The sequence below is a fragment of the Fukomys damarensis genome, unplaced genomic scaffold (genome assembly GCF_012274545.1).
Source record: "Fukomys damarensis isolate Sample0158 unplaced genomic scaffold, DMR_v1.0_HiC HiC_scaffold_23, whole genome shotgun sequence".
NCBI lineage: Eukaryota > Metazoa > Chordata > Mammalia > Rodentia > Bathyergidae > Fukomys > Fukomys damarensis.
The window spans coordinates 31,341,184-31,353,792 of NW_022900935.1; the positions used below are offsets into that span (position 1 = coordinate 31,341,184).

General features: G+C 56.3%; 1 protein-coding gene across 1 annotated transcript in view; it reads left to right on the forward strand.

Moving 5' to 3' along the window:
- The first annotated feature begins 57 nt into the window (after positions 1–57).
- Podn (podocan) overlaps positions 58–12,609 on the forward strand; it is a 19,568-nt gene continuing 7,016 nt past the window's right edge. The window contains 8 exon segments of the mRNA XM_019205419.2: positions 58–4,236; positions 5,927–6,243; positions 7,241–7,334; positions 8,530–8,594; positions 9,771–9,880; positions 10,430–10,586; positions 10,861–10,976; positions 12,043–12,607. Of these exon segments, the coding sequence (XP_019060964.1) occupies positions 4,176–4,236; positions 5,927–6,243; positions 7,241–7,334; positions 8,530–8,594; positions 9,771–9,880; positions 10,430–10,586; positions 10,861–10,976; positions 12,043–12,607 (1,485 nt within the window). The 5' untranslated portion in view covers positions 58–4,175.

A 12,609-nucleotide genomic window follows, 5' to 3' on the forward strand; every position in this document is an offset into this window, starting at 1 on the left:
TGCCCAGGCGGAGCCCCGCGTCTCGCCCTGCGGGTGGAGCCGGGCCCTCGGGCTGGCACCCCGGTACCCGGAGGACCTCCGCAGGGTTCTTCCTCCTCCCTGGCCCCCGGGGAACGCTCCCCGGCCGCGCACATCTGGGAGAATCCGGAGCAGATCTCGGGGCGAGTTGTGGGGTGCGGGCTGGCGGCGGGGAAGGTGGGGGTCAGTGGAACTGGGCAGGGCCGTGGGCCCCTGTACTTAGAAGCCCAGGCCCAGTGTCCCCGCGTTTTTTCCCATCAGTTCATTAGGGACCCCAGTGAGTTCAACCTCGGATCTCTTTACAGACAGGGAGACTGAGTCCCCGAGAGAGGTGGAGACCCCCGCTAGGGCGCGTGCATAGGTGACTGCAGCCGCTTCCACCTCCGGGCCACTCCGGGCCACTTCGGGCCGGGCAGCCCCAGCCCAGCGCTCCCTCAGCCAAAGCGCTCAGCTGGCGGCCTGGAGTCCTGTCTGCCTGCCTAGGTGGCTGCTTCCCGGCCGGGACAGCTGGACGGAGGGGCAGGGGAGGGCAAGAAGCAAGGTCTGTGCCCTCCTGCTAAAGTAATGGAAGCCCCAAGTTGTGAGTTCCCAAACCACCAGCCTGGCTTGGGTTGGGGCGGGGGCGGGCCGGGATCCTGGCGTTGACCTGATGCGCTGTCAGGTGGGAGAGGGGCTGCAGCTGGGGCCGGAGCTGGGGAGGCAGGAGCCAACCTGAGCGTCAGCGGAAGGTGAAGCTGAACTCTGCCCGAGCCCCTGGGGGGCCCTGTCCCTCAACCCCTTCTAAGGAAACCTTGGCTCTGGGAAGTCAGGAGTGGCCCGGCTTGCTCCCTGGGCTCCCGCTGTCCCGGACAGTAGGGCCTACCACTCGGAAGAGCCCCAGCCAGTAATGCTCTGGGGTTTCTGGCCCCTCTGTCAGTTCTTTGGGTTCAGGACCCAGTCTATTTCTAGCCTAGAGCGCAAGTTAAGTATCAGATTCACACGACTGTTTCACGTACTCTTGTGAGAGGATGGTTTGTCCCTGCTGTCTGAGTCTTGGGTAGGGGCTGCTAGCGGCAGCACCTTTGGGCTTTAGGTCAGGTTATACACATGCTCAGAACCCTTGCTGGCTCCCCGTCACCAGCACTTGAGCACAGTGGCGTATGTCCTTGGTAAACTGCCTCCGGCTCCAGCCTCCATTTTCCACCCTTAAACACTCTTCCCTCTCTCCTCACCCGTTCACTCTGGCCTTTGCCTGTCCTCCCTTCATCCCCTTGGAAGTCTACACAGCCTTCAAGGCCCTGGGAGAAAGACAACGCTGAGGGGTCACAGCAGGCACAGGTGCAGACCTTTTCCAACTCTGCCTTTCACAGATCCATTCAGCAAACATGTCCTGAGTACCCACTCCATGCCTGGGACTCAGTGGAGGCTCTGTGGGGCCTGGAAGGATGCGGCAGTGTGGGGTGCCTGGGAGCACCAAGGAGCACTGTCCTCCAGCCGAAGGAGCGGTAGAGGCTCCCCAGAGCAGGGGTGTCTGAGGAGATCTCTGGGGGAGGGCAGCTGGCGGGAGGCTTTATGCTGTGTTCTGCGCCTACAAAGTGGGAAGACAGATCTAATCTTGGGGTTTCTATTGGCATCAAAAAGATGTAGCAACGCGTGGTCCAACCCAAGGAGGGCGTCAGTGAATTTTTCCTGAGCTCGAGTGGAGGAGGAAAGCGGTGCTGGGGGCTGAGGGTCTGCCCCCTAATTCAAGTTTCCCTTCCTTCTTCCAGTCCTGCCTTAACCCCTTATGGAGGGGCCTGGGGTTTGGTTGGCAGCGTGTCCTAGTTACTTTCTCAGTAATGGTAAACCTCAGTATGGCACAGCCGCTTTTTGCCAGCACTGGGCTGAGCCAACTTTTCATTTAATCCTTGTAAGGAGTGCCCCTTTCCATTCCTAAGTGGTGAACAGAGGCTCCGGGCCGTGGAGTGACTCCTCCAGACTCATGTAGCAGTCAGGATTGGAAATCACATCCGCCTGTCTCTACAGCTCTCCACCTGAGGGAGAGCTTACTGCAGACTAAGCTGCCCCTCTGTCCAAGGCTTTGAGTTGTCCTCGCTCGGTAGACTTGAAGCTCTCGGAGACCAGGGGCCTGCTTTTCTGCTGTTTCTCTGACATACTTCCCACGTGTCTGGACACACAGAGGGGTCTTGGGAGGTTATCTTGCTCAGCAGTGTTACAAAAGCAAAAGGGAAGTGAAGAGATGGGCCAGTGGTGTGGCCAAGGTTACACAGCAAATCACGTGGTAAAGCTGGGGCTGCCTGGGCTCTTATGGTTCCCATTTCTGGGAAAGCTGGGGGACAGGGAGGAGCCCCTGGGACTACCACTCTCCCACCATTCCCTGGAATCGAGTCCTACCTCTTCATCCTTGCAGCCCAGCACCTCTCTCTGCCTATGGCAGGGTCATTATTCCTCACCCTTGTACCACACAGCCTTAAAGGCCACCCCTGCCAAGGCTGCCTGTCACACTCATGCTTTCCAGGGGCTCCTCGTCTTCCTGAGACAAGGCTGACATTCTCTGGCCTTGTGTGGCCTGGGCTTGTGGCCGCTGTGTCTGCTCTTATCATTTTCCAGTCCCCACATGCCACCAGCCCATCTGGTGAGCTTCCCAGAGTTCACAACATGGACTCTCTTGCTCTCAAGACGCACACTCTGACACCCCGTTTTCAGAATCTCCTGGATGCAGGTGTTCCAGGCTCTTGTAATTCACAGGTCACGCCTACTTCCCCAGCAGGTTTTGCCAGGCCCTATCTCCTATGCCACCCTTGTTTGTGTTACCCTTCTTCTTTTGTCAAGGGCCAGCCTTCAGGAGGGCTAGACCAGGCCTCAGCTCCCTGCGAAGTCTTCTGTGGCCCTCAGCTTCCCTCTATTATAGCCCTTGAGGACTCTGAGATTATCAGACTCAGTTTACACATAATGCTATCATGCAGGACCGTCTAACAGAAGTCTAATGTGAGCTACAGATGCAATGTAAACTTTTCTAGAAGTCACATTTAAAGGAGTACAATGAAACAGGTAAACTTAACTTTGTTTAACCCAGTATATCCACCGCATTATCCGGTAATCATAAAAATAAATGAAAATTGATGTATCATTAATATTAATGAGGTATTTTATATTTTGTGTACTATGCCTTTGAAATCCATAAACACTACAGTTTATACTTACAGCACATCTCACTTTGAGCTAGTCACTTCAGTCACTCTCTAGCCACGTGTGGTGAGTGACTACCAGTGTAAGCAGAGTGGCTGTGAGCTTTTAATGCCAGGAGCCCACCTGTGCCACCCCAGCTGTGCTTGGCCCAAGCAGGAGCAGCACAGGATGGTGCTGAAGACCTGGGCTGGGGCTCAGCTTGGCCCCTCAAGAGCAATGATCCTGGCTGATCCCCGTGGGCCTCAGTTCCTTGATCTGTAAAGCGGTGATGAACACAGCTTCAATATAGTTCAGAACGTTAATATAAATTAAATATTTGTACAGATACAGTTTACAGATCTTTACAGGTAGAAACTGAAGGCAAGGGAGCAAGACCAGCCTGTCTAGTGAGTGCACAGGATTTGTGGGGACCTGATCTCCTTCCCCGATCCTTCTCCCTAACCTCCTGCCCTGAGAGGATCTGGGACCTGCACCTGTGCTTACCTCTCTCTGCAGTGGAGGCAGGGAGAGGAGAGGCTTGCTGTGGTCAAAGGCTGACAGCTCCTGGGGTTAAGGCTGTAGAGCCGGCTGTAGGGTTGGTAATGTGCTAGGGCAATGATGGTCTGTAGACTGCATTTGATAAGCGGATTGGGGCAGCAGAGGTGTGGCCAGTGAGTGTAGGGCCAGGCTGGTGTGGGTGTCATTCACTGCTGCTGCCTGACCTCTGGAACCCAGGAGCTGTCTGGGGCCCGAGTCTGCTTAGGCCAGGTGGACCTGTCGGGTCAAGGAGGCCTGGCTGCCACCCCTCTTCATCTCATACCTTTTCCTTCTGGGTCTCTGTCCTTCTAGAGACCCCTTTACCCTGCCAGCCTGGTCTGGGTGGGCAGTGGTTATTGATACTGGGCTGTGCTGTCCCCTCCAGAAACAAGGCGTGGTGATTATCTCCTTTACAGCACAGCGCTGGGTACAGATGGGGCCTCAATTCAGAGACTTGGCTGACCCATGAGGAGATGAAGCAGTATCTGAAATACCACAGCAGCCCCCAGGACTGGAGGAGCCCACAGGCGGCCAGTGTGTATCTCTGCGAGCAGGTGGACCCAAGCTGAAAAGCCCAAGTGGGGTCTGGACAAGGGAAGGGGGAGAAGCAGGGACTCTGGAGTGGGGGGTAGTGTGGTCAGGAAGTAGAAAACGTCTACTGATCATTCAGTGTGTGATGGTACACATCTCACTGAGTCTGCGCCTCCCCATGAGGACAGTTCTGTTACCAGCCCAAGGTCAGATGAGAACCTGAGATTAGGACTGTTTCAAAACTTTCCCTGAGTCACACACCTGAGAAGAGCCAGAGTGAGATCACAGCCCTGGCCATGTGGCTTCGGGGCACACCCTCTTGACCCAACAGCAGCGTCTTCTCAAGCTCTGTTTCCCAGACCCGCCCAGGCCCAGGCTCTGGTCAGGCCCTTCTAGGTGCTCCATGGGTTGTGGTTCCCAAGCTAGTGGGGACCATGCACTCTGTTCCCCAGTGGACACCCTTGAGGCCCTCGACTTTCCTCCTGGCAAACTGTGCAGTGTCGCTACAGTAGTCACGGCGGCTCCTTGTCACCCAGTGGGTACCAGGTGCTTTGAGCCTGGTACCTTACTGACTTCTTATAGGGGTGTGAATTTAGGCAGAGTCTACATGCAGATGGGAAGGCCAAGGTCCAGTGAGGTCAGAGCCACCAAGTGGTACAGGTTGGACTCACATGGGGCTGCGGGACCAGAGTCAGGGCTCCTGACCACCACCTGTCACGACTCAACATGCCCCAGAGACATTGTCCCTAGAACAAGAACTCAGGCCCCCAGTGCTGAGCCAAGCCCAGGGGCTGCTGGGACAATGCCACCCCTGCATCTTCCTCAGGCAGCACCCCCTTTCTGCTGTACCCGGGGACTATGCTGGTAGTGACCTCCTGCAGGCCATGGAAGTGGCCATGGGAACACATTAGGTCCCAGGGAGGGCAGCGGAGCATGTAAACTCCAGGAATGGGATATGGGAGGTCATGGTGGCTCATCTGTGCCAGGTCTGTGCTTGGCCTGTGCCCAGACACCGAGCCCTGTGTGCGAATGACACCTTTGAGCATTCACAGTTCAACTAACACTGAGCCCTGAGTGTCTCAAACCTTCCCTGTGTCCTACCCCTGGAGGTGGTTCCCAGAAAAGAGCGCTGCTGATTGCACAAGAGAGTGGAAGGAGAGCAGAAGCAGCAGCCTGTGCTGGGGCATGGAGGGAAGACACACAATGGATAGCTGGAAGAGGACAGCTAGCAGGCTGTGGGTCCCAGAATGGCAAACTGAAGTGCTGAGACGCACCTGCTGGTGCTGGCCCTCCCTGGTCTGTGGCTGCTGGAGGAGCAACAAGGGCTCCCTGCACTGCCTATACCAGGGCGCAGGAGCTCAGCCAAGCCCAGGTCCTGCCTCTTCTTCCCCTTCTGTGAAATGGGGGAGGGGGGCAAGAGTCAAGGGCCCCAGCCTGGTGAGAGTTATGGAAGGGTTTGCAGACCTGCCTAGAGTAGGTTTCACCCCAACCCAGCCTTCAGAGGGCAGTCCTGATAGGAGTCCAGGGGGCCCAGAAATCAGCATGCCAGCAGGTACCAAGGATGGGGTCCAGTGTATGTACTACGTGTGCCCCAGAGTGCCCTGTCACAACTTTTGAGGGCCCTAGCTATGTGCCCAGTGTTCCTATCAAGCTGGCCCTGGTGCCAGGAGGACCTGACTGGACCCTCCTGCAGGCACCATGGCCCGGAGCAGGGCACTGCTGCTGCTCTTGCTGCTGCCGCCGCAGCTGCACCTGGGACCTGTGATCGCTGTGAGGCCCCCGGGGTTTGGCCGGAGTGGTGCCCACAGCCCAAGCCCTGAGGAGAACGAGTTTGTGGAGGAGGAGCCTGTGCTGGTCCTGAGCCCCGAGGAGCCAAGGCCTGGCCCTGCTACCATTGACTGCCCCCGGGACTGTGCCTGCTCCCAGGAGGGGGTTGTGGACTGTGGCGGCATCGACCTGCGTGAGTTCCCAGGGGACCTGCCTGAGCACACCAATCACCTGTCCCTGCAGGTGAGGCTGATGTTGCCCCAGTGGTCACCGGGGGCTGCTCCCTGCACTCACAGCCCCCCTCCCAGATCCCCTCCCTGTTCAACCGGAGCCTCCAGGTCTTGTGGCCCCTCATCCCCTACTTCAGGGTGCTGAGTAGGCCTGATCTGTGGCGTCCTGGCCACCCAGGTGGCAGCCTGCTTGATGTCTGGCCACAGAGCGCTGAGACAACAGGGTCTGCTTATTCATTCTCCCAAGAGGGCTCTGGGCTCTGTCTCATGGTGGACATGTAACGGGCATGCAGGCAGCTGTCCCTCTCTCTGAACAGACAGGGTACAGGGCCAGAAAAATCAGAGCTAACTGACCACCTCAAGTACACAGGGGCTTCGAGCACAGAGTCCCCTCCTGTCAAGAAGTGGACTTGGCTGGGGATTTAGCTCAGTTGTTCTGGAGCCTGCCTCGCAAGCGCAAGGACCTGAGATCAATCCCTGGTACCACAAAGAAAAGAAAAAAAAAAGAAGTGGGCTTGGCCTCCTAGACTGGGTGGGCTCTGGGGCATCTAGGAGGGCCTGCGGCCTTCTTCAGGAGAGAGAGGGGCTGCCATACCTTTTCCAGAGGAAATCAGGACACTGGCTGCAAACCTGGTCTAGGTTGGCCCAGGAGAGGAAGGGACAAGTTGAAGACAGCTCTGATAAAGTTCATTTGCCCACTTACTCATACACAGCCTCTCTTGGACACCTGCCCGATGCCTCTGGTCTTAGGTGGGGTGCTGGGAACATAGGAAGGAGTTGGACATACCCTGCCTATCAGGCTTCCAGTCTGTGGTATCCATGTGTGGGCCTCCTTGGAGGTAGGACTCACATCTTTGTGGCCACTGCTGTGCCCCCAGTATCCAGGGCCTGACTGTCATGGAGGAGAATCCCAAGGCAGGTACCCAAGACAGGGTCAAGTGCCTCAGACTGGTTCTGAGGGTAGATGCGTCCTTCCTTCACCTACTGATGCTGCTTCCTCCTTGCTCTAGAACAACCAGCTAGAGAAGATCTACCCCGAGGAACTGTCCCGGCTGCAGTGGCTGGAGACTCTAAACCTCCAGAACAATCGCCTGACCTCCCGAGGTGAGGGTTCACCAGAGCCAGGAAATACCAGGTAGAGACTCGGGGGCCTGAACGGTCCAAGGGGGCTCTGTAGATTCTGGAGTGTGGGGAAAAGGCAGGCCTGGAGTGGTCTGGCCATGGGGCTGTGCAAGGACCTGTTCTACACGCAGCAGGGTTCCCTGAGGCTGCCCAGAGCCAGCCCTGGTGTCCCCAGACCTTCTTATAGACCATTCGGTTCACGGGGCCTTTAGATTTGGACAGCTGGAGGCCTCAAACTTAGCATTTTTTTTTCTGATGACAAAAATAGTATATGATTAAGATAGAAAATTAGGAAAATTAAATGGAAAGAAAAAAACTCATAATTTTGTTACTTTGAATTAATCGGTGTGGGCATTTTGCTATATTTCTTTCCGTGGTTTAGAAAAAGCAGCTTTATTGAGGTGTAACATATACTATAACATTTTCCCAACTTATATTACAATTTAATGAGTTCTAGTAAGTTTATATAGTCATACAACCACCATCGAGACAGTTCAGCCCAGACATTTTTTCTTAGTAGTTTCAAATGTACAGCTGAACTCATTCACAGACAGATAACCTTCATAGTTTCACTAAGCCGTTCACTCATAGTGCCTCTCGTGTTGCGAAAGCCCTCACTGGCTGTCATCTTACACCCTGCAGCAGGGTAGCCAATGTAGCCACGCTCCATGGTTTATGTAACTGTTCCCTCTCCTTAGAAACTTGGGTGGGCCCCAGCATCTAGGGGTCCAGGAGCCCAGAACTGAGTGTCAGAGGCCACCTCATCTCTGGAGAGGGGCCATCCTGGCTGGGCGCCTGGTGATGTGACGTTTATCAGGGCAGGGCCAAGCCAGGTGGTGGGGAGACCCAGCTCGGCACTTTCAGCCTGTGGATGGGGCTGGGGTGAGGAGGAGCTCTGACCCCAGTGGCAGTTCTCAGGGGAGCACTCCTTCTGGCTGAAGGGTCAGGCGAGGTTGCTCAGTCCCTCAGCAGACATTTAACTGCTTGTGCCTGTGCTCCGGCCACGTGAGCAAGGAGAAGGAATGTGGAGCTAGACAGGGCCATCTGGGCCAACCGGGAAGGGGTTCCGGCCACCCCTGCCTGCTCCCGTGGCAGTGGGGTGGGTGTGAGGTTGGGGTGGCTCTCGTGCTCCCCTGTAGCATCTTCTTCATCCAGGGCTCTGACCTGTCCTTTGAAGGGCTCCCTGAGGAGGCGTTTGAGCACCTGACCAACCTCAATTACCTGTACCTGGCCAATAACAAGGTGAGGGCTGCAGAAGGTGGGGGGTGCTGTTCTGTCCCCCAGCCCTGTCTTCCTGGGAATTCTGTGACCTTTTGCCAGCCGTTTCTGGTCTGTCAGGTCCCTCTTGCTGCTCAGACATGATCCTGGAAGATGGGGAAGGAATCACAGACTTCACCCCTGTAACATGGAGGTGAAGTCTTCCTGTAGGGGAAGGGAGAGCTTGGCCTCCTAGGAGGGGGCACTGGGAGAGCTTCTTGGAGGAAAATGGCATTTGGGCAAGGCAATGACGTCAAATTCTAGTCAGGGGCCCCACGGAGGGTACTGCAGTAGAAGGGACAGGTGCCAGGCTCACCAGCATGCTCTGTAGTCCCAGCATTTGGGAGGCTGAAGGCAGAGAATCGCTTCACTCCAGGAATTTAAGACCAGCCTGGGAAACATAGCAAGACCTTGTCATGAATGAGTGAACGACTGAATGAACAAGGGACGGAAGAATGAAGCATGAAAACACCCAGGCTCGCAATACTGAGTGTATTCCTAAGCCCTATCCCAGCCCCTATGTCTGAATGCTCCCAAATGCCTGCCCGGCTTTGAGCCCATGTGCACCATGGCCATATCTGAGGCGGTCTCTAGCCCCATCCTCTCCTTGGACTGAGACGCAAAGGTCCACTTACCTTCTTGATGTCTCCCCTAGGCATCTAGCGGAAGTGGCTGTACAGCTTCCTGCCTTCAGCCCCCAAACCCCTGAGCTTCCCATCCTTGTGAAGGCTCCCTTCACCACCCACAGCACTGCCTGTGTGTGCCGCAGATCAGGAGTTTCCCAGACATCCTCCACCCATGTTCAGCCCTGCAGCTGCCCACAGGCACGAGTCCACCACCCACCACTTGGTGCCTCTCTGCCTCACTTCCACCCCCTTTCTCCTCAGGGCAGCCAGAGAGACCTTTAAAATCATGCTCTGTTTCTACCTCTCTCCTCCCCACCAACCCCAGGATAAGCCCAGGAAGATGGGGGCTGCCGCACAACAGATGCAGAGGGCCTTGCCTGCCAAGCTAAGGGCTGGGGAAGCTGGAGACAGTTTTGCTCTATCTTTAGAAAGATGGTCCTGTTTGCTGGAAAGAGAGGAGTAAAGGGACACAGATGAGCAGCCAGCAGCAGGCCCCTTTCCCTCATTGGTCTTCACGTCTGACTTCCCTTTCCAGCTGACGTTGGCACCTCGATTCCTTCCAAATGCTCTGGTCAGTGTGGACTTTGCTGCCAATTATCTCACCAAGATCTATGGGCTCACCTTTGGTCAGAAGCCAAATTTGAGGTCAGAGGGATGGTCCTGGGCTTGGCACGGGAGAAGCGGGGGCTGAGGTAGAGCTGCCTCTCCTGTGGGAGCACAGGCAAGCCATGAGGAGGGGCTTGCTGTTCAGTGGGGCAACAAGCCCCAGGGCTGTGGTGGAAGGGGACCCAGACTGGAGGAGCTCGAGACCTTAGGGGGCTCAGACCTAAATGTGAGGACTCAGTCCAGGAGGTGGGAACGGAGGGCATTCTGTGTGGGAATTGTGGGGCAGGTGCTGGGGCTGCAGAGTGCCTTCCACAGCAGAACTGCCTTTCCCTGGGCCTGGTATGGAGGAGCCTGGGCTGGGGGTCAAGAACTCCTACTTCTGCCACTGTCTTGTGGGGTGACTTCTGGTCACTGGTCCCTGGGCTGTGGAGATGGAGTCTGGTGCTCTTTGACTTTATCCTTGGTTAAGATAGGAGGAGAGCATTCTGGGCCCCAGTCCCAGCCTGAGCAAAGGTTTAAGGGCTCACTAGAAGCTGGGCTGGAGCTGGGGGGAGCGGAGATGGGTGAGAGTCTGTGCCTCAACCCCAGGTCTGTGTACCTGCACAACAACAAGCTGGCAGATGCCGGGCTGCCGGACAGCATGTTCAATGGCTCCAGCAACGTCGAGATCCTCATCCTGTCCAGCAACTTCCTGCGCCACGTGCCCAAGCACCTGCCACCTGCCTTGTACAAGCTGCACCTCAAGGTGGGAGGGGTGTGGCAGGGATGGAGCAGAGCAGACCCCATGGCTGGGGCACGAGGGCAGGGGCCTGCAAAGGGAAGAAAGCAGCCCACACGGGGGCAGTGCTGCATGTGACAGGTCACAAGGCCCTGTGCGGACACAGGCCGGAGACCAGGCACCAGGCTCCAGACCCTGAGACCCTATCTGGTGGCTCCCCAGGCCTCCCCCCCCTTCACCCGAGGCCCTGCTCTTGCCCCTTGCTTCTCCCTCACTCTGCTCCCTATTTTTCCATCCCTAGAACAATAAGCTGGAGAAGATCCCGCCCGGGGCCTTCAGTGAGCTGAGCAACCTGCGCGAGCTGTACCTGCAGAACAACTACCTGACAGATGAGGGCTTGGACAACGAGACCTTCTGGTGGGTGGGTCCGAATCTCACCACAGCCTCAGCATCACCATGGCACTTGGCAAGCTCCTTCCAGGGCCTCCCCAGCCAGGCGTGGTCACGCATCCCTCCCTACCTCCCCTGGCCACTTTCCCTGGAGGAGAATCTTTGAGGCTCGGGCTTCTGTTGCCATTTCTGTCTCCAAGAACAAGTGATGTATTTAGGTAAGGGCTACTGAGAAGGCAGGGAGTCAAGTTCTGCTGAAGGAGACTGGCTCCTTGATACAAGAAGCAAACTCAAGCATTCGTGCTGAGAGCAAATAAAAAATCTCTTTTTACTGAGGGGGGCAGTGGCAAGATAACCACAAAAGGTTAATGTTCAATGGTGGTCTTCAGATAAATTCCCATGAGTCAGAAATGATGCAGAATCCTTCCTACGCTAATGCATAAAGTATGATTGAAGCTGGTTAATGTTTAAATTTGAAAATTCCATTACAGTATAAGATACATTGTCACGAATCCCCCCACTTTGAACCCACTGATCCCACGTTCTTGCCACTTTCTGAAGCCGTTCTGGGAGTCCTCTTTCCTGAGGGTCTTTAAGTTGTGTTGTCAGCCACCTCAATGCCCTGGACAGATTCACAACGTGTGCCTTTTGTGGTCATTTTGACTTTGGGGAAGGCTGGAAGCCACGTCGTGCCAGGTCCCGTGACTGACGGGTGAGCACACACTAGTGTTTTCGCGAGCCCGCCTTTCGGCCGGATGGCACCCAGCAGCAGCACTCACTGCTCTTAAAGACACACGAAAGGACTTCAAATTGCCTCAGAAAGTGGCAAGAATGTTGGGATTAAGTGTGTTTGGGAGCAAGGGAGGGGCTGGTGGCAATGTGCTTTTTACTGTAGTGAAATTTTTATCATTGAGAATTGACCATGTTGCATGTCCTTCAGTCAACCCAGAGGGAGGCCTTTGGAAGATCAAGGCCCAGGCGAGGAGTGGAGGAGTGGATGATTTCAAGGGGTCCTCTGCTATTCCCCCTGGGAATCATGGTGGGAACGGCAGATGTGGCCTCTGTCCAGTTTCCTAATTCCCTCCTCTCCCAGGAAGCTCTCCAGCCTGGAGTACCTGGATCTGTCCAGCAACAACCTGTCGCGGGTCCCCGTGGGGCTGCCACGCAGCCTGGTCCTGCTCCACCTGGAGAAGAACGTCATCCGGCGGGTGGACGCCGATGTGCTGACCCCCATCCGCAGCCTCGAGTACCTGCTGTTGCACAGTAACCAGCTGCGGGCCGACGGCATCCACCCGCTGGCCTTCCAGGGCCTCAAGCGGCTGCACACGGTGCACCTGTACAACAACGCGCTGGAGCGCGTGCCCAGTGGCCTGCCCCGCCGTGTGCGCACCCTCATGATCCTGCATAACCAGATTACCGGCATCGGCCGGGAGGACTTTGCCACCACCTACTTCCTGGAGGAGCTCAACCTCAGCTACAACCGCATCACCAGCCCGCAGGTGCACCGCGACGCCTTCCGCAAGCTGCGCCTACTGCGCTCGCTCGACCTGTCCGGCAACCGCCTGCACATTCTGCCCCCTGGGCTGCCCCGCAACGTGCATGTGCTGAAGGTCAAGCGCAATGAGCTGGCTGCCCTGGCGCGCGGGGCGCTGGCGGGCAT